The 27380-nt window shown below is 40.6% G+C and overlaps 1 protein-coding gene across 3 annotated transcripts; it reads left to right on the top strand.

Moving 5' to 3' along the window:
- Window positions 1-973: 973 nt before the first annotated feature.
- gclc (glutamate-cysteine ligase, catalytic subunit) lies at window positions 974-27052 on the top strand. Of its 3 annotated transcripts, none has more exons than XM_062994989.1 (16): window positions 974-1162; window positions 13273-13385; window positions 15144-15326; window positions 16607-16720; window positions 16852-16910; window positions 18185-18321; window positions 18477-18551; window positions 20408-20524; window positions 20634-20772; window positions 21131-21243; window positions 21375-21467; window positions 23806-23910; window positions 24094-24175; window positions 24307-24419; window positions 24507-24627; window positions 26066-27052. In XM_062994989.1, the coding sequence occupies exons 2-16, from the start codon at window positions 13282-13284 to the stop codon at window positions 26245-26247; spliced, it is 1737 nt and encodes a 578-aa protein (XP_062851059.1). In that variant the 5' UTR covers window positions 974-1162; window positions 13273-13281; the 3' UTR covers window positions 26248-27052. The 3 variants fall into 3 exon arrangements, with proteins under 3 accessions (XP_062851059.1, XP_062851060.1, XP_062851061.1); XM_062994990.1 differs by lacking the exon at window positions 974-1162 and adding an exon at window positions 4821-4869; XM_062994991.1 differs by lacking the exon at window positions 974-1162 and adding an exon at window positions 7756-8148.
- The last annotated feature ends 328 nt before the right edge of the window (window positions 27053-27380 follow it).

Genomic DNA, 27380 nt, shown 5'->3' with positions numbered 1-27380 from the left:
AGAGAGAGTTACTGCAGTATATCTGCACCAGAATAAAGTAACACTGTACAGTTATATAAGCCTCTAAAGCAGGGGTGTCAAACTCATTTTCACCGAGGGCCACATCAGCATTATGGTGGCCCTCAAAGGGCCGATTGTAACGTATCCTGCTGTGATTGCAGTCTGTCGTTTTTCTTGGAGGCCGAATTCTGCATTTATATTGTCCTATTTTACCACAGACACGGCCTCATAACACAAGAGACGCACCGGTTTCTCTTCCTGAAGCACAAACTTGTTTTCACTTTCATTAAATTTCCTCCTTCTGCTTAATTTTCTTACTTATCTTCTTGTACATTTTAGGATCATGTGTAAATATGTGTAACATCATCTACTGGCGGGATGTGTCACTTTGCAGGTCACAAAATCAGCCTGCATTTTGAAAGATGCAGTTTGTTTAGGATTTTACAGTGTATTTTTAAGACAATCATTCTGCCCTCACTACTAGTTATCCCCCTTTCTCAGCTAGACAGACAGACAGACAGACAGACAGACAGCTCCCTTCAGAATAGTCGGTTAATTTGCTCGCCAGCTGTGTGATACACTGTGTGCATCAAAATGAAGTAAAAATACAAACAATAAAAACAATAAAGAACTTAATACAGTAAAGGCACACAGCTGTAGTCAAGTGTTACATCTGGTACAATATGAGATTTAACCAAACGTAAAATAACGAGTTAAAATTTTGTGTAAAGATACTAATTGCTATAGTAACAGTAACAACAGTATTTAATTACGGTAAATTTGTAACTAAAACGCTGTGATATACTCACTAAACATTTACTAACAACTGAGAATATAAACGCCACTACTTACAGACGATGCTTTGGTATTATACTGAAAGATATTTGTATTTATTTATTATTGTTTACATTACTGACTACGCTACTTCGCGTTCTCTTTGCCGTAAAAGTCACATGGCTTCTTAGCGAAGGTTAAAGTTAGTTGCCATGACTACGATGTCACGGTTGTCTCTTAAAGGCGCAGGAGTCCCGTTAAATTATAAGCGCGTCTCTGTAACGACTCGAACCATCACAACAATCATACAGTCGTTAAACCTCTCGCGGGCCACATAAAATGACGTGGCGGGCCGTGAGTTTGACACCCCTGCTCTAAAGGAACTACAGTAGGATTTTTTTAAATGTCTATAATATATAATATATAATATGGCATCTTTTTCAGTTATGCTAAGTTCACACTACATGACTTTCAGGGTGTTCAGATCGCTGTACAGTTCACACTACACAACTTGATCTCTTGTAATCTGGAGTCTTTAAAGTCGTTGTTGTTTTCACACTACACAATTGACTGGCAATAAGGGGTCACACACTACACAATCTATCACAGGGAGGTATCCCAGACGAGTCTATCTGGTCTCCCAAACTACGTTTTGTCACGAAAACACACGGAGAAGTAAAAAAGCGTAAAAAAGAAAGAGGAAAAAGAAAATAATCTGAGAAAAGGAGTGGATTGGGCTACCCGGCCAGCAGGGATTGCCCTGTTTTGCAGAGAGAGTTGGGGGTAAATAAATATTTTTGCAATGCACTGTTGGTATGATGGTTTGTCGTGAATGATAAGGTCACTAATACTGTAAAGCTTGTGTTTGTGCTGATGTATTCTAATAGAAACTATATTATGCTCCTGCCCCACAAATGAACAACTTCTCCCCCAGGTTTCCCCTCACCTAGTATCTTGGAGTGACTGGAGTTTGACACTGCACTCACTGCCAGTCACAACCTGATTGCAACACTTTTGACACTACATGATTTTGAGTCGCTGACAGGTCCACATATTTACCATGCTAGAAACCTTTACCCCTTTTCCACCGACGCAGTTCCAGTTCCGTTCCGGTTTAAAGTGGACGTTTTCACATGAGACATTATAACATTATATAGAATTTAAACCACTTTCATCTTTTAAAGTTCACCTGATTAAAATTTGATCCAGTTTGCCGCTGATATTTTCAAAGCGCTGAACTGTGTGATATAATGTGGTAAAAGTGACCCGGACAGTATAAACACTTCACGTGAAAAGTAAAGCATAATGTGGAAACACTGAGGGATAAATTTGGGCAGTACAGAGCACTTATAACCAGTAATAACGGAAAGAAATTGAGTGTTTCTGTGTGGTACTTTTAGTACATTCAGCCACGTTACGCTTTATTTAGGTGAAGCTTTTTGTGGATTCAGAACCCCGAGCTGCATAAACACCACATGTGAAGTAAATCCAGCTAAACACAGATACATGTGGAGCTTTTAGACTGGATTTGATGGTTATTTCACACAGATGTTTGTTTGTGTCGTGGAATTTTAGTGATGTTTTATTGCTCAAGTCAAGTGCTGAGCAAACCGAGAGTCGCAGTGAAAGCGAAGCGCAAAACGCTTCTCACGTCAATGAACTAAAGAAAACAACAACTGCAACAAACACGTCTACGTCTTCTTATCACCAATAGTTGAGCGATGCTTTTTGCATAAAAACGAACATCTGTAACAACAGCACAAATGCTCGCACATAATCTACACACTGCGCCATCATGTCACTACTCTTTACTTTCATTATGTAATGCCCACCGTTGATGATGCTGCTTGGTTCCCAAAAACTGGTGGAAATGCAGGTCGGTTCTCTACAAAACACCAAGGACAGAACCAAGGACAGAAACCTGAACAGAACCGGTTCAAGAACCATGGTTCTTTTGGTGGAAAAGCGCTACTTGAGAGGAACCAGACTCAGCAGGGACCCCCATCCTCCTTTTCCTCCGCCTGGAGAATAATTTGAATAAATAGGATTTACACAAATCATACATACACAAAATTAAATTGAACTAAAAGTTATAACTAGCAAACAAAAATAAAAATAATGAAAACAATTGGAGTGCTTCACTATTAAGTCAAGTCTGTGATAAAGTCTGTGGTGAGAATTAGTGCAGTGCAGTGTGAATTAGCCATTAGTGTCTGGAACGTACATTCTTGAGCTTATCTTCGGCTTAAAATCTTCAAATAATGATTTTAAGAGTTGTATCAAGGACGTTGACATCATAATTCTACAGGGGATGTGGGGCAAGGATGACATGATCACTCCCAAAATCTGAGTTCAGTACGTCAAGGCATAATGTGATATACTGTACATCTAGTCTATGTTAATTTATAGACAGAAAATAAAAAGGCAAAGACCATATCAGGCCTCAAAATCAAAAACATGTTTACAGTCTCTTTACAGAAGTACACATTTCTCTGTACAATCTTCATTCCTTCCTTAGAGTCCTCGTACTACTCTGAAGACGATCTCAGAGTTGGCAAACAGGTGTGCTATTCTCAAGGAAATGTGCAAGTACAGGGACACAACCTGACTTCATCCACATAGAAAAGGATCATTTATCTACTAATAAACGATGTTGTATTGATAACCATTCTTTTTACCCCCACAGAAACAATCATGACAATGCATTCAACAGAAATGTAAAAACACTTCTGCAGTGCTGTCAAAATCTGGGCCTGTACATTGTGAACAGTAGGTCACGAGGAGACTCCCTAAGAAGATGCACATTTTGCTCATCTCTTGGGGATAACACTGTACATTATGTAGATCTTTTCTCTGTCAGTGCATTCAGCGTTAAACCACTAACCTTCCTGTCTGATAACAGCCAGATTACAGCGTTCATTAGAAGGCCAGAGACTAACACTGCACTCACACAGCCCAATAATCTGTACATAATCAGAAGACCACACAGACTAGCCCACAACAGCACAAAAGAATCCCAGAAAAGAATCAGTACTGGCGAATTTAAATATTTTTAGACACCTTTCTGTCAAATATGTTCAGATTGAGATAGGAGTCAATCTGGCAGTAAAAATAAGAATTAAATAAGGAATATAAACGTATTTGAAGAGTCAATCAAAATACACTAATTTTGATACAACTGAAGCAACCTTAAAGAAGAAACAATGAAGAACTGACAATACAAATTAGAAACCTTTGGACAATCCATTTCTAGACTTTCTTCCAGAAACCAAATTATCTAAACAAAAAAACTGGAAGAACTAGAATAAAGAGTCTCCTCACTCAGCTAGTCCTGAAACACAGTTCAGTATTAACACACTAACACTACACTAACACCACACACACACTCAGGACCAGAACATAACAGCAAACCCAATCAAAATTACTCAAACAAAACCCCTTATTGGGAAACTTAATCAAAATCAAAGAGTAAAATGAAATGTTATTTGGCCCTAAATTGACAGTACAGCATAGCAGGTTACCTAAGCATCCTGTCTGACCCAAAACTCAGGTCACCCCTGACCAATGTACAAAAATAAACAAAATTCATTACCAAAAATAGTCAAATATTAAGAATTTTAAAACCTTTCTGATGATGAGAATAGCTGCCATATGTTCTCGGTGAACATAAAGAGCTCAGCATACTGGCAGCAGTGAACGTTCAGTCCTGCCACAGGAACAGTGAGTGACTATATCAGATCTCAGATATACAGATTCACGAGCACATGCTTACAGTTTAATTTATAATTATTATTATTCATTCATTCATTCTCTTTTACCAGCGCTTTATCCTATTCCGGGTTGTGGTGGGTCTAATTTACTGGGTAAAAGGTAGGAAACACCTTGATGGTTGCACGCCCACACACACATTCACACATAGACTCATATTTAGGGCAATTTTGTGTCTCCAGTAAACCTGACTGCATGTCTTTGGACTGTGGGAGGAGACCGGCGCACCCAAAGGGAAACCACACAGATATGAGGAGAACATGCAAGCCCTACACAGAAAGGACTCGGACTGCTCCACCTGGGAATCAAACCCAGGACCTTCTTGCTGTAAGGCGACAGTGCCACCAAGCAACCTTGTCACCTATTATTATTTTTATGTTAAATAATTGTTATTATTATTATATTATGTTAGATTATTATTGGTATAATATATATATATATATATATATATATATATACAGTGTATCACAAAAGTGAGTACACCCCTCACATTTCTGCAAATATTTCATTATATCTTTTCATGGGACAACACTATAGACATGAAACTTGGATATAATTTAGAGTAGTCAGTGTACAGCTTGTATAGCAGTGTAGATTTACTGTCTTCTGAAAATAACTCAACACACAGCCATTAATGTCTAAATGGCTGGCAACATAAGTGAGTACACCCCACAGAGAACATGTCCAAATTGTGCCCAAAGTGTCAATATTTTGTGTGACCACCATTATTATCCAGCACTGCCTTAACCCTCCTGGGCATGGAATTCACCAGAGCTGCACAGGTTGCTACTGGAATCCTCTTCCACTCCTCCATGATGACATCACGGAGCTGGTGGATGTTAGACACCTTGAACTCCTCCACCTTCCACTTGAGGATGCACCACAGGTGCTCAATTGGGTTTAGTCCATCACCTTTACCTTCAGCTTCCTCAGCAAGGCAGTTGTCATCTTGGAGGTTGTGTTTGGGGTCGTTATCCTGTTGGAAAACTGCCATGAGGCCCAGTTTTCGAAGGGAGGGGATCATGCTCTGTTTCAGAATGTCACAGTACATGTTGGAATTCATGTTTCCCTCAATGAACTGCAGCTCCCCAGTGCCAGCAACACTCATGCAGCCCAAGACCATGATGCTACCACCACCATGCTTGACTGTAGGCAAGATACAGTTGTCTTGGTACTTCTCACCAGGGCGCCGCCACACATGCTTATCTTGGTCTCGTCAGACCACAGGGCATTCCAGTAATCCATGTTCTTGGACTGCTTGTCTTCAGCAAACTGTTTGCAGGCTTTCTTGTGCGTCAGCTTCCTTCTGGGATGACGACCATGCAGACCGAGTTGATGCAGTGTGCGGCGTATGGTCTGAGCACTGACAGGCTGACCTCCCACGTCTTCAACCTCTGCAGCAATGCTGGCAGCACTCATGTGTCTATTTTTTAAAGCCAACCTCTGGATATGACGCCGAACACGTGGACTCAACTTCTTAGGTCGACCCTGGCGAAGCCTGTTCCGAGTGGAACCTGTCCTGGAAAACCGCTGTATGACCTTGGCCACCATGCTGTAGCTCAGTTTCAGGGTGTTAGCAATCTTCTTATAGCCTAGGCCATCTTTGTGGAGAGCACCAATTCTATTTCTCACATCCTCAGAGAGTTCTTTGCCATGAGGTGCCATGTTGAATATCCAGTGGCCAGTATGAGAGAATTGTACCCAAAACACCAAATTTAACAGCCCTGCTCCCCATTTACACCTGGGACCTTGACACATGACACCAGGGAGGGACAACGACACATTTGGGCACAATTTGGACATGTTCACTGTGGGGTGTACTCACTTATGTTGCCAGCTATTTAGACATTAATGGCTGTGTGTTGAGTTATTTTCAGAAGACAGTAAATCTACACTGCTATACAAGCTGTACACTGACTACTCTAAATTATATCCAAGTTTCATGTCTATAGTGTTGTCCCATGAAAAGATATAATGAAATATTTGCAGAAATGTGAGGGGTGTACTCACTTTTGTGATACACTGTATATATATATATATATATATATATATACTGATCAGCCATAACATTAAAACCACCTCCTTGTTTCTACACTCACTGTCCATTTTATTGGCTCCACTTACCATATAGAAGCACTTTGTAGTTCTACAATTACTGACTGTAGTCCATTTATTTCTCTACATACCTTTTTAACCTGCTTTCACCCTGTTGTTTAATGGTCAGGACCCCCACAGGACCACTACAGAGCAGGTACTATTTAGGTGGTGGATGATTCTCAGCACTGCAGTGACACTGACATGGTGGTGGTGTGTTAGTGTGTGTTGTGCTGGTATGAGTGGAAAAGACACAGCAGCGCTGATGGAGTTTTTAAACATCTCACTGTCACTGCTGGACTGAGAATAGTCCACCAACCAAATTTATCCAGCCAACAGCGCATGTGGGCAGCGTCCCTTGACCACTGATGAAGGTCTAGAAGATGACCAACTCAAACAGCAGCAACAGATGAGCGATCGTCTCTGACTTTACATCTACAAGGTGGACCAACTAGGTAGGAGTGTCTAATAGAGTGGACAGTGAGTGAACACGGTATTTAAAAACTCCAGCAGCGCTGCTGGGTCTGATCCACTCATACCAGCACAAAACACACTCTAACACACCACCACCATGTCATTGTCACTGCAGTGCTGAGATCATCCACCACCTAAATAATACCTGCTCTGTGGTGGTCCTGACCATTAAAGAACAGGGTGAAAGCAGGCTAAAAAAGTATGTAAAGAAATAGATGGACTACAGTAAGTAATTGTAGAACTTCAACGTGCTTCTATATGGTAAGTGGAGCTGATAAAATGGACAGTGAGTGTAGAAACAAGGTGGTTTTAATGTTATGGCTGATCAATGTACAGTATAATACTGTATATACTATATACGGAGAGAGAGAGAGAGCAGGAATGTAGACTTGCTGAGTCATAAGATGACGCGCCTGACGAGCTTGGATCGGTCACGTGGTCTCCATCAGCTCTATGTTAGCGTGAGGGAAGCAACTGTCCTCGACACGACGTTTCAACTCTATTGCGAGCTGATGTAGATGTACCGCACTTTATTCCCCTCATACTTTCGTGTCTCTCTTTGTTCACCTTTACTTATTACAGCAGCAGTTTAGTGCTTTACAGTAACTGTGTGACCGTCACCGCTTTTTCGCTTTTTAATTGCAGTCGAGGCTTTTATCGCTGCTCACAGTTCGAGTCGTTGCCTTCGACTAGCGTTTGAGTTACCTCTCAGAGCAGCCAAGGCCTTTTGTTTTTACTTAACAGGTTCATCCCGCTATTGCCGTTTTTAACTTCTAACGTTGGCTATCTTGAACCGAACCTGACTGAATTAGCGGTCAGCTAAACAACGCGCTCGTGTCAGGTAGCCCGCTGTCTGTTTCGGTCGGTGAGTTTGTGCGATCCGTGCTAATGGGCTTGCTGTCTCAAGGCTCGCCGCTTAACTGGGTAGAGACCAAGAAATATGCCGACCATGTCAGAAAACACGGCATTCTGCAGTTTCTCAACATCTACAACAAGGTGAAGGACCGACAAAAGGATGTGTTAAAATGGGGCGACGAGGTAAGAATGTCCACTCCTCCATCCTCCATGTGTGCGTTTCCGTTTCGTTCAAGCGTTTGTTTACATCTAGCTCCACTGACTGTTGTGGTTGTAACTGCACGCAGTTGGAAACCACGTTACTGTCAACAGAACGCAGGGGTCGAAGCTTTAACTTTTAACAATGGCTCGATTCCAGATGGCTCTCACATTCTTTTCCAAGTGCACTTCACGGGATGCGAAATGACACTCTCCACACCCTATTTAGTCCACTCTTTGTCCGTAGGAAAGCCATTTGGGATCGAGCCAGTTTTATAACAGGTGCAGAGCCAACGATAATCTAGGGAAGATGGAATGCTTTTATCATTTAAGTTTAAACCCACTATATACCCAGTCTTTGTAACCACCTCTATCATGTGCAATTTACCCCCTCCCCCAAAAATTTGTGCAATAAGTTTGTTCTTATGCAAACTTTTTTTCTTTAAAAGGGGATTGTTTAGTGTAAACTACACACCTTATGTGCAGTTTATTCGGTTTATTTTATTTTTTCATTCGTCTTCTTTTATTTTGCTGTAACAAGTTAACTTCCCCGATGGGATCCATTAAAGTCTTATCTTTATGGTGCCCCTGCAGCCAAGGTGGTTTTTTTAAAGGCTCAGCTAAGGCTATTTGGCAAAGCTGGATTTAGAACCCACAACCTTCATCTGTTAAAGGTCCATGGGCCGATATTTCAAGTGATTCTAACATTATAAGCAATGAGAGAGTTTGTCGTGTTTTTTTTCACATTAAAACTGTTTCATAGCTTTAGAAAGATTCTAGATACCTTGAGTTCACCATTCAAAAGACAAACATGCACAAATTCCTAACACGGGTGTGATGACCCCTTTTGAAATTTCAATTGTTTCCAAGTCAGATTTGTTTATTTTAGCTGAAAGATTGAGTACTTCAAACACACAAAGGGCTTTGGATAATTTTTAATAAAGTAATTGTGTGAACTTACACTTCAAGTTCAATTAAAAAAAATTGTAAATTACAAATATTTAAAAGGAAATAAGAGTAGTTAACTGTTTTTTCACAGCATTGATTAGTAGAACCTTGTAATCGGCAACTTTTTTCTTTTTTTTTTCTTTTAAGTTTCACCAATGCTTCACATTGGATTTTAAAGTGTCTTTTAAAGGGTGGCACGGTGGCTTGGTGGGTAGCACTGTCGCCTCACAGCAAGAAGGTCCTGGGTTCGATCCCCAGGTGGGGCGGTACGGTTCCTTTCTGTGTGGAGTTTGCATGTTGTCCCCGTGTCTGTGTGGGTTTCCCCCGGGAGCTCTGGTTTCCTCCCACAGTCCAAAAACATGCAGTCAGGTTAATTGGAGACACTGAAATGCCCTATAGGTGAATGGGGGTGTGTGTGTGTTTGTGTCTGCCCTGTGATAGACTGGGGCGCCAGGGTGTTACTGTGTGCCTTGCGCCCATTGAAAAGCTGGGATAGGCTTCAGCACCCCCTCTTCCCCCACGCCCCTAATTGGATAAGCGGTTAAGAAAGTGAGTGAGTATTTTTTTTAAATAATACTGTGTGCTACTAAAATACAGTTCCCTTTACAATTATTGGCACCCCTTGGTAAGGAGAAACAACAAGCAAAAGAAACTCACCTTTTGGGGCTAGATGACAGGAAAGGCTTTTTCTCCGAGGATTTTTTTGCCCCTTTTACCATCTTCCATGTTGTGCATGGGGGCAAAACAAACATGGGTTTGTCTGACACAGTTCCAGTTGATTGGAACTTAATCATTATTGCCTTAACTGTCAATACTGGCATTTTCAGGCGTGTGTGTATTTTTATAGCCATTCCCTGTCTTAAGAAGGTCAACAGAGTTTTCCCCTTATTTGAGTTGTGTTGTCTTTCTTGTCTTTTCATGTTGAAGAACGTCTTAAAGAATTAGATTTCTTTGACAAGCCGGGCAAAGGATGCCACGCTCGAAGTGAATAGTTTAATAGTTCCACCTAGCTCCTTAAAATGTTATGCTAACAGCTAAATTCAAGTTGTGATTAGTAGCTTTTTTGTGTTGACATCTGAAAAGGTGGTGCTACATGCTGATACACATGATCCAAAATGTCAAAGAATTTAATACTGTCAAAGTATTAAATTACCCAACCGGACTAGAGATTATTTAATAAAAACTGTAGAGGTACAGGGGTTGGACAAAATAACTGAAACACCTGGTTTTAGACCACAATAATTTATTAGTATGGTGTAGGGCCTCCTTTTGCGGCCAATACAGCGTCAATTCGTCTTGGAAATGACATATACAAGTCCTGCACAGTGGTCAGAGGGATTTTAAGCCATTCTTCTTGCAGGATAGTGGCCAGGTCACTACGTGATGCTGGTGGAGGAAAACGTTTCCTGACTCGCTTCTCCAAAACACCCCAAAGTGGCTCAATAATATTTAGATCTGGTGACTGTGCAGGCCATGGGAGATGTTCAACTTCACTTTCATGTTCATCAAACCAATCTTTCACCAGTCTTGCTGTGTGTATTGGTGCATTGTCATCCTGATACATGGCACCGCCTTCAGGATACAATGTTTGAACCATTGGATGCACATGGTCCTCCAGAATGGTTCGGTAGTCCTTGGCAGTGACGCGCACATCTAGCACAAGTATTGGGCCAAGGGAATGCCATGATATGGCAGCCCAAACCATCACTGATCCACCCCCATGCTTCACTCTGGGCATGCAACAGTCTGGGTGGTACGCTTCTTTGGGGCTTCTCCACACCATAACTCTCCCGGATGTGGGGAAAACAGTAAAGGTGGACTCATCAGAGAACAATACATGTTTCACATTGTCCACAGCCCAAGATTTGCGCTCCTTGCACCATTGAAACCGACGTTTGGCATTGGCACGAGTGACCAAAGGTTTGGCTATAGCAGCCCGGCCGTGTATATCGACCCTGTGGAGCTCCCGACGGACAGTTCTGGTGGAAACAGGAGAGTTGAGGTGCACATTTAATTCTGCCGTGATTTGGGCAGCCGTGGTTTTATGTTTTTTGGATACAATCCGGGTTAGCACCCGAACATCCCTTTCAGACAGCTTCCTCTTGCGTCCACAGTTAATCCTGTTGGATGTGGTTTGTCCTTCTTGGTGGTATGCTGACATTACCCTGGATACCGTGGCTCTTGATACATCACAAAGACTTGCTGTCTTGGTCACAGATGCGCCAGCAAGACGTGCACCAACAATTTGTCCTCTTTTGAACTCTGGTATGTCACCCATAATGTTGTGTGCATTGCAATATTTTGAGCAAAACTGTGCTCTTACTAGGGCTGTCGCGGTGACAGAATTTCCTCTTGCGGTATTCAGCCTGTCTCAATATCGCGGTATGCGGTTATATCGCCATTTTTTTGTTGTTTTTGAAAATTACTTAATTTATCTGGATTTTAGAGCTATTTAAACAAGCTTTATTGTTAGGCTATGATTCGGTATATTATTGCTTTATAATGACAAAGATGAGACGGCTTTAAGACCAATGAAATGCGTGTTTAGGCTATTGTTAAATACAGAACAGAGCAGGGATGCGCGTCTTTTCTCTATTAAAAAAAGGTTTAAATAAGCTTCTAGCCTAGGTTAGATATACACTGTGAAACAAAAAAAAAGTGTTTAGGCTAAATATTTTAAATGCACATCTAATCAAAATATGGTAAAAAAAATAGAATAAAGAATAAAGTGTGTAAGAGTTTAAACCTGCGTTATCATGCGCGCTAGACGAACCAACATGTTCACCTGATGTGTTTTAGAGAGGATCTGAGTGGGGTAGCGATGTTCCCCTCGGTACTAAAACTCTCTCTGATGGTGCTCGTTGCATTAATACACTGTAGATGTACTGAACCTGCATGTGACTTTAGAGATCAGAGAAAGTCTAGCCTGGTTATCGCGCCACTATTAACCATCTATTTAGTAGGTATAATTAACATAACAATATATACTACATTTCAAGTTATTATTCGTTTCAATACATTTTTATTCAACGAAAAAATGCATTTAAATCATTCCAGCAAGCCAGCAAGAGAGAATCTGCAGGCTGCAATGCCATATTAACCGTCATTAAGTGTTTTAGTACGCCGAGGCTGTTTGAATATAGTCTCAATTACAAGTATTTATTGAGTGTGAACTCAATTTAATCATTAATAAACTTGCCTATAATTCCTGTTGCGATTGTTTACATTTTAAAACACAAAGCCTGACACTCAGTAGCAACGCATGAAAACAGGTTGCGGGAAAATGTCGCTCCTAGCTCATTTTCATTATGAATTTATTTAACATTTATTACGCACGAATGTAAGCGTATAAAACAAGATGGACCTGCAACAATAAAAAAAAGGAGAAGAAAGAAAGAAAAAACGTGAATATCGCGGTGTTGCGGTTGTCCAGCATGCCCTGCGGTTGGCTGGTCTATACCGCGATATTTCAAAATTGCGGTTAGCGCGACAGCCCTAGCTCTTACCCTGCTAATTGAACCTTCGCACTCTGCTCTTACTGGTGCAATGTGCAATTAATGAAGATTGGCCACCAGACTGGTCCAATTTAGCCATGAAACCTCCCACACTAAAATGACAGGTGTTTCAGTTATTTTGTCCAACCCCTGTATGTGTTAGAGGTTGTGTGTGGGTGTTTTTATGTTCACACGGTCCAAATTAGATTAGCTAAAGACTAAAGAAGCAAAGAAAACTAGAAAGAATTCCGAAAGTACAAGTTGGGTCTAGCTTTGTACACAAAGTGAAAGATTGGGTTAAATAACAATGCTTTGGTGCTTTAGTCCCATTGGAATGCTGTTGGCTTTAAACTAATCTCCTGGTCAGACAGCGGACTTTGTTTGTAAAGTCAGACATGAGAAAATGTTGAAAGAGACTATGATGGTGTTTTGTCATTTCAAAACAGATTTTTTTGTCCAAGTTAGTGGTACATTGAGTAAAATATTGTCTAGAGTGCAAGCAAGGTACATGCTTTGGATTTGAAAGTCTTGTTAAGTTACCAAATAAGTACGGCTTTAGTAAACTTTCACTTGTTGTTTTAGTTCTAGTTTATTATAACATCAGCGTATTAGGTATTACGTATTTGGCCTAGCAATGTGTCTAAAAATCCTGTTGTTTTATTTACAGGTGGAATACATGCTGGTGGAACTAGACGAGAAAAATGAAAAAGCTCGTCTGATTCTGAATGGACACAAAGTTTTGGAGACGCTGCAAGAACAGGGCGAAAATATCGATCCCAAGTAAGCTTTAAACGTTGCCGTTTAATCTGTGCTTGTTTCATTTGGATTTTTGTGATCTGAAAGTGCTGCTGTCAAATGCCCTTTACCCTAGACACGCCTAGCTTTCTAAATACATTTAACACACAGAAACATTACATACTGAACGTGAGTGGATAGATGGAGAACTACGGGCTATTTTTAAGTGAGTTTGTCTGGATTAGGCTTTGAGTTGGTCATGTGTGCTAATTGAACTGTAAAGCTATGGCATTTCTTGTTCCCACCTCTGCTGGAAACACTTAAAAGAAGAGAACAATCGTGCAATCACATGTACTTTCTCTCTCTTACACACACACACGCACCCACCCCACCCCACCCCACCCCACCCCACCCCACCCCACCCCACCCCACCCCACCAAGCAGTTTTTAAAGACTTTGCATTACGCCCAGGACTCCTTTTCCCCAGATGCAAATGTACAGGGGTTGGACAAAATAACTGAAACACCTGTCATTTTAGTGTGGGAGGTTTCATGGCTAAATTAGACCAGTCTGGTGGCCAATCTTCATTAATTGCACATTGCACCAGTAAGAGCAGAGTGTGAAGGTTCAATTAGCAGGGTAAGAGCACAGTTTTGCTCAAAATATTGCAATGCACACAACATTATGGGTGACATACCAGAGTTCAAAAGAGGACAAATTGTTGGTGCACGTCTTGCTGGCGCATCTGTGACCAAGACAGCAAGTCTTTGTGATGTATCAAGAGCCACGGTATCCAGGGTAATGTCAGCATACCACCAAGAAGGACAAACCACATCCAACAGGATTAACTGTGGATGCAAGAGGAAGCTGTCTGAAAGGGATGTTCGGGTGCTAACCCGGATTGTATCCAAAAAACATAAAACCACGGCTGCCCAAATCACGGCAGAATTAAATGTGCACCTCAACTCTCCTGTTTCCACCAGAACTGTCCGTCGGGAGCTCCACAGGGTCGATATACACGGCCGGGCTGCTATAGCCAAACCTTTGGTCACTCGTGCCAATGCCAAACGTCGGTTTCAATGGTGCAAGGAGCGCAAATCTTGGGCTGTAGACAATGTGAAACATGTATTGTTCTCTGATGAGTCCACCTTTACTGTTTTCCCCACATCCGGGAGAGTTACGGTGTGGAGAAGCCCCAAAGAAGCGTACCACCCAGACTGTTGCATGCCCAGAGTGAAGCATGGGGGTGGATCAGTGATGGTTTGGGCTGCCATATCATGGCATTCCCTTGGCCCAATACTTGTGCTAGATGGGCGCGTCACTGCCAAGGACTACCGAACCATTCTGGAGGACCATGTGCATCCAATGGCGGTGCCGTGTATCAGGATGACAATGCACCAATACACACAGCAAGACTGGTGAAAGATTGGTTTGATGAACATGAAAGTGAAGTTGAACATCTCCCATGGCCTGCACAGTCACCAGATCTAAATATTATTGAGCCACTTTGGGGTGTTTTGGAGAAGCGAGTCAGGAAACGTTTTCCTCCACCAGCATCACGTAGCGACCTGGCCACTATCCTGCAAGAAGAATGGCTTAAAATCCCTCTGACCACTGTGCAGGACTTGTATATGTCATTTCCAAGACGAATTGACGCTGTATTGGCCGCAAAAGGAGGCCCTACACCATACTAATAAATTATTGTGGTCTAAAACCAGGTGTTTCAGTTATTTTGTCCAACCCCTGTATGTAAAGCTATCATTTTTATTAATGTTTACTGTTCTTGTCTTTCCTAATTTCCAGCCATCCAACCCTGTGGAGACCAGAGTATGGTAGCTACATGATTGAAGGCACGCCAGGTCAGCCTTATGGAGGGACAATGTCCGAGTTCAACACAGTAGAGGACAACATGGTCAAAAGGAGGAGGGAGGCATCGTCAGTGCTCCACGAGCACGAGACGCTCTGCACCATCACAGCATTCCCCAGGTAGCGTGCAGTAGACGACATGCAACACACACAGCAACAGTATTTCCTCTGCATTTGCATTAACCAGCAGTGACGTGCAACATTTATGTCCTGTCCTAACAAGAGCAGGAATTATTTGTTTGTGCCATTGTTTCCTATTGGTTTGGGTGGTGCTGCTTGATTTGCTGCTGTGCTACTTTGAGTGAACATTTACCTCTTTGATGCTTGTTTTTACTGCTTCTTGCTGTGCTCAAAAGTTCAGTCTGATTGAACTTTGACCCAGTCTTCCCTGACTTATTCAAGATGCCGCAAAAGATACAAATTGTTTATAGACTGAAGAGAAGCACGGGCGGCCCTTGGCAGTTAGAAACTTTCTCACTGTTTCATAAAACCCTGAACTGTTAAATTCAACCTTAAATTGAGCATTACATTGTGAGAACAATATGGTCTGGTGAAAGGTGAAATAAGAAGACAGGTCTGAATTTTAGAGAGCCAGTTACTAATTCTCTAATTGCTTATTGTGGTTAATTGTGATTAATTGACCCTTAGTTTGCTAGAACAAAGTTTCGTTAATTTTAGGCCGCAGTAAAACCGGGTTCTACAGAAAGTACTGGGCACATAGCAGGAATGCCCTAGACAGGTTTTCAATCCATCACAAAGCTTTGGCCAAACCCCCATCCCCCATGACCTAGCCAAGCACAGTCTGTGTAGATGCCGGTCGGTTTAAAAGCACCGCTATTGTTCAAGGACAGATTTTATTGGTAATGAGCTCACATAATAGTGTAAACCACTGATTAAAATTAACACTTCACATGTGATAGAAAATTGTTAATTACATTTTTCACTTTTTTAATACAATATTGGTTTTAGTATTGAGTATCAGTTGAATATAATTTTGTTTCAATCCTGATGTTCTTAGTAACTGAGCTGATATGCAAAATGTCAAAGGTTTGATAGAGATCTGCTTCCTACTAGTTTATTTATGTGTCCTGTTTGCCTACGCCAAACATCCTCATGGCTTAGAATATATCAGCCTGTTGACTGGAAATTGTAAAAATGCGTGGCGTGCCTTTGCAGTAATTTCTAAAAAGACATTAACATAAAATATGTTAGTATCCTTCAGTTAATAATGGCAAAGTTCATTTCTGCCTTGCCAAAAGCTTCAATACTTTTTATGTGTACTGGAATTTTTTATTTTTTTTATTTGTTACCAGGCTGTTTTTTTGTGCAGAAAACAGTCAAATGTATTACTTGAAGTGTGGCTGCTTTGCATTTAATCTGTTCCAAATCCTGTGTTTCAGGTTGGGTTGCCCAGGATTTACAAAGCCGGAATTTAGGCCGACTCCTGTTGAAAAAGGAGTGTCAAAGTCCCTCTTCTTTCCTGATGAGGCGATCAACAGGCACCCCCGATTCAGGTGCAGGTTAAGAACATCCGTTTGGCTTGGCAGTTCAGACGATTGTACATAGATATTTACTCTGAACCCTGCTGTTATGAAAGTGCATGTTTCACATTATTAACAGGTGCTCATTTGTTCATCTGTTTCAGCACTTTGACCAGAAATATTCGTCACAGAAGGGGAGAAAAGGTTGTGATCAATGTACCGAGTGAGTACATCTTATTTACTTTGCATTTAATACATTTGGGTTCAAGAGCTAGGCGCCCAGGTGGCACGTGCACACCAGCGCCGAGATTTTGAACATCCCAGTTAAAATCTTGGCTCTGCTACCGGTCGGCAGGGTCTTCAAATGCTGTGCTCTATCCCATGGTTAGGGATAGAGGTGTCTGTGCAGAAGCAGAGGCGCAAAGAAGGGGTTCGCTAGGACTGCGTACGCGTCTGAGGGTCTGATAGGTTTAAAAAAAAAAAAAAAGTATGCATTTTCTCCCCATTTAGCACACTCAATTTGTCTTTCGCTGCTGACGGATACCAGATTGCATTCGAGGAGAGCACGTCGCTGCACACGCCTCTTCCGACATTTTCACAGCCCTCCTCTTCTCGCCCCTGCTTTCTGCACAGGCGTCTCTTCCGCCAATCAGGGTCCTTACACAGCGTATGAAGACCCACCCACCCACACATAGTCCGGCCCCCACCCTGCAGATACGGTGGCCAATTAGTATCTGCTGCAGGCACTTCCAATTATGCCCGCTACATGGCGCCCAGCCAACCAAAGGCAACGCCGAGTTTCGAACCGAGGAGTTCAGAATCTCGGCGTTAGTGTGCTAGCAGAATATCCCGCTGCGCCACCTGGGCGCCCCATAGTATTATTTTATGTAAAAGCAGCAAGCTGAGCTTCAAAAACTATGAATTGTCCTGTCTCTGAATATTTCATTTTCATGTTTACCATTGCTTTACCATAGTCAGGGTCTCACTGGGTCCAGTTTTTTCAAAATCATTGGGTGCAATGCAGTAACACACCCCGGACAGAACACAATCCATTGCAGAGCCTTGGCCATCCTCTCAGACATAGCCAGTCAATGTCCGTATGTAGATGCCTAACTGGCCAATTGCACTACTTTGGGATTCGAACCATGAATTCCAATGGTAGTGGGCCAGAGATGTAGAGAAAATATATTTTATTTCATTTTCATTTTTAACACTGCTTAATCCTGGCCAGGGTGGTAGGTCCGGTGTCCACTAAAACACTGTGCACAAGGCAAGAACACACACCGAACCAGGTGTTAATCCATCTCAGGCTTTGGTGACCAAACCTCATGCCCATCCCAAGCCAATCATGTCTGTGTAGACGCCCAACCGGTCGACATCAGTGTGTATATCGGAGTGTATTTTGCTGCTGCACCACCTGAGTGAAAATATAATTTTTGTTGCCATTTAGATCAAACTCTGGTTTGTTAAACATTTTCTTGTTTACTGTTTTCATAGTTTTCAAAGACAAGAACACGGCATCTCCATTTTTGGAGACATTTCCTGAAGATGATGGTGAAGCAGCGCGTGCAGTCATCCCTGACCACATCTACATGGATGCTATGGGCTTTGGAATGGGAAACTGTTGTCTGCAGGTAAAACCGTTCATGCAGTACATTACAAAGTATTTCTCATCTGCCATTCCATGTGAAGTTATTGTTAGGGATACAACTCTACATAGTGTTAATGGGTACAATGTGGTAGCTATTTGCTGTCTGATTGCCTGTTTGTTTTGTTTCTGTTATTGTAGGTCACATTTCAGGCTTGTAGCATCAATGAGGCACGATACCTGTATGACCAGCTGGCCACTTTCTGCCCTATTGTGGTAAGTAAGACCACTGAAGAGTAAAATTCTGGGTTGAATTTACCAATAGGCTTAATAAGTGCCCGAGATCATATACACAGTTTTCATATATATGTTATTGTTTTTTTTTGTTGATTGACTAATCCAGATATATTCACATTATCTGGAGGGTATTTATTACAGCAGAGGAGGAAAAATATTATCATGTGCATCATATATCAATAACTTGTCCTGCCCCCACCTTATAACAATCTATTGGTTAGAAAAGGCAGCAACTTTACTTTGCATGCAAGGCATCAAAATAGTCATTAAAATAGTAATGGCCCATGCTCATTTTCCATTTTTAAATACATGATCATTTTTTATCCTTTCACACTTCGGATTACAACTATGGCATTGTGTGAAAAATGCAGCATGGGTTTGCATTTTAGATAGCACGTTTTCTTATCATGGAATCACTTGCTGTGACCTCCATATGAATTAAAGGTTAGATTAAAACAATAAAAATTTAATTTACTCATTTCACTTATTTTTTTTTTATTATCTATTTTTTTCCCCACTTTTTCCCCCCAACTTTTATCCCTATTCTAATTGTGTCCAATTATCCTGATTGTCCTCTATACTGATTCGACCCTTTTGCTGCTGACTGAGGACGCCACTCAACTGACTTGCGCCCCCTCCGGCACGCAGTCAGTACAGCCTGCATTTTTCACCTGCACGAGCCGAGTTCATACACAGAGAGACACGGAGGGTCACACCCCCCTCAATGTTATTCCTCAGCCCTGTGCAGGCGCCGTCAGTCAACCAGCAGGGGCCGCAGTTGTACCAGTTATGAGGACCTATGCTCCGACTCTACACCTAAGCCCCTGAACAACAGCCAAACGTTGTTCATACTGCCGCCCAACCCAGTCGGAAAGGTAGAGCTGAGTTTCGATACGATGCATCTAGAAACCCAACTCTGGTGAGCTAGCGTACTTTACCGCTGCGCCACCTGAGCGGCCTCATTTCACTTTTTAAAAAATCTCTAATGTTCATTGACAGAGCTTTCTTGTTTTAACTAAAGTGCATTTCATAACAAAACTGCATATAAATAAACTGTCAATATTGTCTGTCAATCGAGTATTGTTGCATATCATGTGAAAGGCGTAAATGCAGCAGTAAGCAGAAATCTGCACTAAACCAAGCACAAAAAGCTTCTCTTGTAAAGGCAGCCTTTGAGTTTTGTCTAAATTGCTAGAGTTGCACAGATACTAACTTGCTTTAAACACCATATAGCCCCCTAGTGGTCAGCATGTATACACATTCACCAGTCACCTAAAACAGACACTGATTAAGATAATAATCTGCTACATAATGTTTGTCTCATTGTCGTTTCTTGTGGTTGGTGAAAATGTACCTGACTTGGGAACGCTAAATAGTATACAAATGCTAGTTATCAACTCTACAGTACCGTTACACCCTCGCATTTGACCTACATCAAAAAACCTACTCATGAGAAAGAATGTTTGATGGCACCCATGTGGAATTTAACCTAAGAAATTCTGTGGTGACCTGGTGGAACAATACTGTGGCTTAAAAGCCACCAACAAAACCGGAGGATACTTGCAAAAAAGTGGTGGCCAAATAATTAGAAACAAAGCAACAAATGAATGACACAAATACAAAGTGGGCAATGTGGGTGAAGCAAGAAAAACTCCAGGCAGTACTCACTACATAATGCGTTTGATATTTGCAGATATCAGTTGTTAGCTGGAGATAATCAAACAGTTGCTAAGTGTATTTGTTGCTCAGCTGTCAATCATTAACATTCCTACATTTCAGCCAACAGCAGCAGATCAAAGCAATTATTCATTTCAAATGTGCTGAAATATGTGCAGATGGCCCTTAGTGCTGCTTCACCTTTCTATCGTGGCTTTGTGTCGGATATCGACTGCCGGTGGGGTGTGATCTCGGCCTCTGTGGACGACAGGACTCGGGAGGAGCATGGGCTCGAGGTGAAACTTTTTCAAACTTTTAAGGCTTGTCTGTTCAGTTTATGCTGTATGCAAGACAAGTTAAATGTGTTTTCTGTACAGTAACCTTGATTGCTTGGGTGTTCTGCAGCCTTTGAAAAACAACAAGTTCAGGATCCACAAGTCCAGATATGATTCAATCGACAGCTACCTGTCTTTTTGTGGGGAGAAATATAATGATATTGAACTGACGAAAGACGAAGAGATCTATAAACAGCTTCAGGATGCAGGTAGATACAATAGAGCGGTATTGTACACTGATTATGTTGAAAGAAAAAGGTTGTGAAACCTTTAACATAATTTAAATATCTGCAAAATGTGGTCTGCCAATACAAAAATAATAGAAGACATATCCATAGATAGAAACTCTAAAGAAAAGTATTGTGTGGTTGTTCATTTCTGAGACAGTGGCAGAAATACATAACTCCATATTTAAAATAAAGCTGTTTTGCACAAGATCTTTTTACTCATACTGCAAAGCTTTATGCTTAGGAACAGATCACAATCTGGGTGTCTAATGCTTCTGGGGTTCACTATTTTTTTTGCAGTTGTGCTCTAAAGAATAAGAAGTGTAACTTGTTTTTGCAGGAATTGATAAATTACTGGCCCAACACATTGCCCACCTTTTTATACGTGATCCACTGTCGCTCTTCGAGGAGAAGATCAATCTGGACGATGAGAACGAGTCTGATCATTTTGAGGTATTTTGAGTATATTTTGAATGTATTACTTTTCTTTGCATCACTTTTAAAATTCAGGCTTGTTTAGAAATGCCATTGAGTTTTACAGCATTTTACTGGAATAACCCAGATTTTTTTTTTCCATGGAACAGAACCTGCAGTCGACCAACTGGCAGACCATGCGGTTCAAACCACCCCCTCCAAACTCTGACATAGGTTGGAGAGTGGAGTTTCGCCCTATGGAGGTATGTGTCTTAAATAAGCTCTTACATAAGTGTTTACATAAGTAGTTAGTCAAAACACCTGCATTGCATTCAGCAGAACCTTTAAGCTAAGCGCAATGTAAAAGTAAAGTTTGCATTCTTTAATTTAAATGTGAAAGCACAGTGCTGTGCATGCATATGCAGTGTTCAGGATGGGGAGGAAAAAACCTTAACAATGTTTTTTGCTTAATATTGAGTTTAATATACAAGTACATAGTAAATCAAGCAAAAGCTAGGTGATTTAGGTGCCTTTCTATAGACATGTAGGCATCTATAAAAATGAACTACACCATAATGGTATTCTGATTTGGAGTATACCCTGGCCAGTGTAAATATATTACTTGTAAATGTAGTATTTTTTTCCAGTTATACTAGTAATGCTCATTTAATTCACCACCAATTCAAGGTCTAGTAAAGTAAAGTCAAAAGATAAGATAATCCTTTATTAGTCCCACACTGGGGAAATTCACAAAATCAAAATGTTCTGCTAAATTAGCTATGGGAAATTACCCTAGCCCACCAACCAGACAGGCATCTACACAGCCATGATTGGCAATGTCTGAGAGGAGGGATGGCCAGAGCCCCGCAGTGCATTAGCGTCCTGTTTAGGGTATTCCTGTCTTGGGCCCAGTGAAAACTGGCATGACCATCATGTGGCTAAAAAGAAATAAATAAATGTATAAAAATGCAAGTGGACACACAGTGTGACTTGTGCTATATGGCCAAATGTATGTGGACAATTTACCATTAGTGTATTGGACAGCCGAAACCATGGACAGTAATATGTAAAAAGGTCCCAAACTGTTGCAACAAAGTCGGAAGCATATAATTTATTTTCTACCGTTGATTTAGTACAGTTTTTTTGAAGTGTTTGGCTTGAATATCTGAACTTAATAATTAGAAGGGGTGTCCACATACTTTGAATCATACCAAATAGCTAGAATATGTGGTTAGAAAAAGCTCCATCCAGCATTCCAGTTTTTTTATACAGTATTGTACTGTAGATTATATACACTATGCTTTTATTGCTTCGTTTTTTCGTTTTCAATATATTATTACCATTCCGCCCGTTTTTTGTCTCCCTTTCTTCGTCCGCAATTTTCGAGATATCGACCCCGTTCCAGTGCCAAATCGTCCGGCCCATACGGGAATGGACTGCTTGTATACAGCTTTTGGATCGAACCAACACTGTTGGCACAGTGCCCGTTTTAAGGTGCCCGTTTTGCCCCATTGACTCCCATTCATTTTGAAAAAAACATTTCCATAGAACGTCAACGTGATGACGTAGGCGGCATCTTCAGGCCGTTCTGAGAGCAGAAAATGGCGGCCGCAAAAAAATCTGACTTATTTTGGTCTGTAACTAAAGTATTAGTGATTTTTAAGGTGAAAACGCTGCACAGAATGAAATTATAGTGCAGTTACACTTAGCAGTGAGCGTCAAATCGTTCGCGTTGCAACAGAAAAAAAGATATTTATATCCGTTAGCTTCAAGGCTAACGGATGCATTGAAAGCAATGGCAATGGCTACATGCTAAAAGAGGGACCGAAGTGTGAGCACTGTGTAAGTGCACTATGCCTGAAAGCTGTAAATGAGACACAGCTGATCATAGATTGTGCAATACCATTGACTTCCATTCATTTTTTTTAATGGTTATTTAATGGTTATTTCTATAACCTTTATTTAACCTATAAGAGCCCCATTCACTTCCATTCATTTTTTTAACGTTTGAGATATCAACGCCGTTCCAACTTTAAATTGTAAAGCCCACTGATGTAACCCCGACTCAGATACAGCATGGGGACTCGAACCCACGCCCGGTTTTCAGCCCCATTCACTTCCATTCGACCGGCACACGGCAATCACACTCGCATTTTCTCCGGAAATGCACTCTAGTTTTTGTTGCTCCTGTATTTAGGGGTTGCCTAAGCAGATTATTTCTGCTCTGCATACCTGATCTGGGACAGTTTTTACATCAGATGCCCTATCTGATTCAACCCTCCTTATTTTATCCAGCCCCCCTTCCCCCTTCACCAAGACCTAGACTGACTGACAGCACTGCTGAGATCTGCAGTTCAAATCTCAGTAGTGCTTGTGGGCTATCATATTTTACCACTGCAACACCTGAGTGCCCAATGCTTTATACATATTATTTACCAGCTAATGTGTGCCAAGGTTGTTAACTGGAAGCATGGTTTTCATTTTTTCTATTCTTAAACATAATTAGCTGAGTTGAAATGTAGGTTTTCACATACAGGTATTGTTCATGAGACCTGACTGATTTGTCCAAATTTAATAAAACAACTCATCTTGTCTCAACAGGTTCAGCTGACAGATTTTGAGAACTCTGCATATGTTGTGTTCATTGTCCTTCTTACCCGGGTGATCCTCTCTTACAAGTTAGACTTCCTCATTCCCTTGTCAAAGGTTGGTAAAATTCTTAATTATTTGCCAAGGCTATTTTAGTTATGTTTTAAAATGATGTCAGTTAGATTTGCTTTTAAATCTTAATGTAAAAAACTAGTAAAACTAGTAAAACTAGAAAATACAGAAAGACACATTTATATCAGATTTATGCCAGGATTCTTAAAGAATGACCATTTTTTATAGGTTGATGAAAACATGAAAGTTGCTCAGAAGCGAAACGCTGTGCAAGAGGGCCTGTTTTACTTCCGGAAGGACATCTACAAAGGTAAAGAAATGTTGAACTGTAATTACAATTATGAAAGCATGAAAGAACATGTAATTACAATTATGAAAGCAGCTTGAGCTTAAACCAATGCTCATCGAAAATAACATATATTGTTTGTAATTTTCCTCAAGGCTGCAACCTCTTAATTGACTCAGCTTCCACAGCAGCTCAAAACGGAGTAGAGAGCGAGGGGGTGCACGAGGAGTACACCCTGATGAGCATCGACACAATCATCAATGGCAAGGTACACATTCTTGGTTCAGCCAATCAGTTCAGCTGAGCTTAGCAGTAAATGAACTCTTGATTAAAATGCTGATTGTGATTTATTCAGGAGGGAGTGTTCCAGGGTCTGATACCAATCCTGAACTGCTACCTGGAGAATATGGAAGTGGATGTAGACACACGCTGCACTATCCTGAACTATCTGAAACTCATCAAGAAGCGAGCATCTGGTATGTAAACAACCACTCTAGGGCTGAGCGTATACAGTACACTCAGAATATTTAAAGTTAACTGCATTCACAAGACACTTCAGACCAGGGGGTCTGGCAAATCCAGGGTGTGGGAATTTGAGGAGAATTTTTGTTGGACGCAATCAGAACTCATTTTAACTAGTTCACTGGATTTTTCTCTTGCATTTCAGTGCCTAAAATCTTCAGCGTCACTTCACCTTACTTGGTGCTTACATTGCCCAAGTTTCCCCAACTTGTCTAAACACTGACTAAACACTTAGAAACCCATGCAACATTGCTTATGTCAAAATTAATGAGACATTATAAATAGGTGTCTCAATGATGCCACTGTTTTCCTTAAACCCCTCTTGTGACTCTTGGAAGTTGGTTGGCAGAGCTAATTAATATGCTAGGCCATTTGTACATTCTAAGACTCCGTATAAATTTGCTACTGGGGATGGCCAAGGCGCTGTGATGGATTGGTGTTCTGTCCATGGTATGGTAATGCACTGTGTCAAGTGAGTCTTGAGAAAACAGACTCACTGTGACCCTGACCAGGCTGCAGCAGTGATAAAATCAAAGAAAAACAAAATTAAATTCTGCATATATAATTTCTCTAAAATTGTGCTTGAGTGGCCCAACCTGCCGTGATCCTGACCATGATACAGTGGTTAATGAAAATTAAAAAGGAATAAATAAATTACATTGAAGAATTTGTTAGTATTTGGCAGTACTGACTGATCATGTTAGTTGCTTTATACAAATGGTCTGAATTCCTGACTTATTATTATACATTGTTCTTCTTATTGTCTATCTTTTTATACTGAGTGCTGTACTATCCCTTCGGTGCTGCAACGATGTGAATTTCCCCACTGTGGCACTAATAAAGGATTATCTTATCTTATCTTATCTTATCTTAATTCCTTGAGAGTTCAGATGCTCAGATGACTTTGAGCAGGTAATTTTAATCTTACTTACTAGAAGCTGATTTACGTTCATATGATTGCAGTCATTGTTCACCTGTTATAAATATGGACGTACCAAACTCTAAGAGATTCTGAAATTTGTTTACTATAGTATACTGTATTATACTGATTATGCAAATAGAAAAGAAAATCGCTGTACTAAATTCGAGACATACGCAAAACATTCTGCATTTTCCCTAGAGGTCTTAGATTTTTTCCACCACTATGTACTACATACAGTATGTTGATAATTCTGACAGTTTGGGAAAGTAGTAACATGAATCTTTGCTACCAAATGTGATTTTTAATAGGCACTTTTTTTCTTTTCTATATTCAGATGCTACTTACTTGATATAATGCACTAATCCCCGACGGTACTAATTTCAAAAGCAAAAGTACAGGTCTTAAAAAAACTGTAGCTACATGGCTAATGTTTTAACTTGATGTGTGTTCATGTTTCTAATTAATCTCAGGAGAACTGATGACTATGGCCAGATGGATGAGGGAGTTCGTCACCAAGCATCCACAGTACAAGAAAGACAGTGTGATCTCCGACAGAATAAACTACGACCTGATTTGTCAGTGCGACCGAATTGCTAGGGGCCAGGAGCACTGCCCTGAACTGATCGGTGATCTAATAAACAGAGGACTATGAAGGTCTTTAACATTTTCTGAAAAGAATGTGCATTTTAATTCTTTCTTTTGGGATGAAAACCGACAACCAAAATCTTTTACTTAACGCAAAGATAAGAATGTTCCAGGCAGGGTTCCAATTCATAGTTCAAAATGCAAGGCTTGGCCAAATGTTTATTGAATTTGTATATATAAGATTTTTATGATTCTTCAAATTATTTTATTATCTTTGAGAATGAAAGCTATTGAGAGCAGATATGTACATATTTCATTGTTGTTTCTGACTAGATGCAGCTCTGCATGAAATGTAAATGTAGCGTAAATGATTTGTACATCAGTAAGATTTTTTTCAGTGACGCATACTGTAAATATTAATTCCTTCATCAGATATTAACAAGTGTACTTTCTTTTTTTTCATGGACAAATTCAGTGGCTTTAACTGCAGTGTCTTGAGTAAATGGATTCTGCTGTGTTGCTATTTTCTTGGTTTGAATCAGGTATATGCATAATAGATTTTATACATAGAAAAAAACTTGGTGTATAGGTCTGTATGAGGCATCACACGTGACTTAGTAGTGATGTGGTTGATCAGTGTTTTTTAAAGATAAATAACTTGACTAATTAAGTAATAGTAGGTTTAAGGTAGCTGGACGTAGATTTAATTTAAATATTTGTTTTTGCTTAGTAGTTCATTTGTACAGCAATCCACTAGAGGGTGCACCTGTCCCGGACACCGTCGGATGAGCTTTGAAAAGCTTTCTGGCTGGGGTTCATTACCTTGCTGGTGTTGATGGCCTTTTAATAAAGTGATTCCTGTACACATCAAACGTTTAGTTTGGTTTATTATTTAATTAGCATGTTTCCTTGTTGAAAAATATGTTCATTAATATTTGTCTGCAAAGCACAATATTATGCCTATCTTTGCTCCTCAAAGCCTTTTGAGGATACTGTTTTAGTTTTAAACCATGATTACAATCACCTGTTGACATGAAATGTTTAAAATCACATCATTATTAATTTTCTTAATCTCATAACCAGCCTTTCATTGCCCCTGTCTTAATTTGGGTTCATAAAAAACTTGGGTTTTTTTCTTTATTTGCATATTCCATACTGTCTCAACGTTTTTAATTTTGGGGTTGTAATACTGTATTGTAT

Source organism: Trichomycterus rosablanca, chromosome 5 (genome assembly GCF_030014385.1).
Source record: "Trichomycterus rosablanca isolate fTriRos1 chromosome 5, fTriRos1.hap1, whole genome shotgun sequence".
Taxonomy (NCBI): Eukaryota; Metazoa; Chordata; class Actinopteri; order Siluriformes; family Trichomycteridae; genus Trichomycterus; species Trichomycterus rosablanca.
This window is presented reverse-complemented; position numbering and strand designations above follow the sequence as displayed.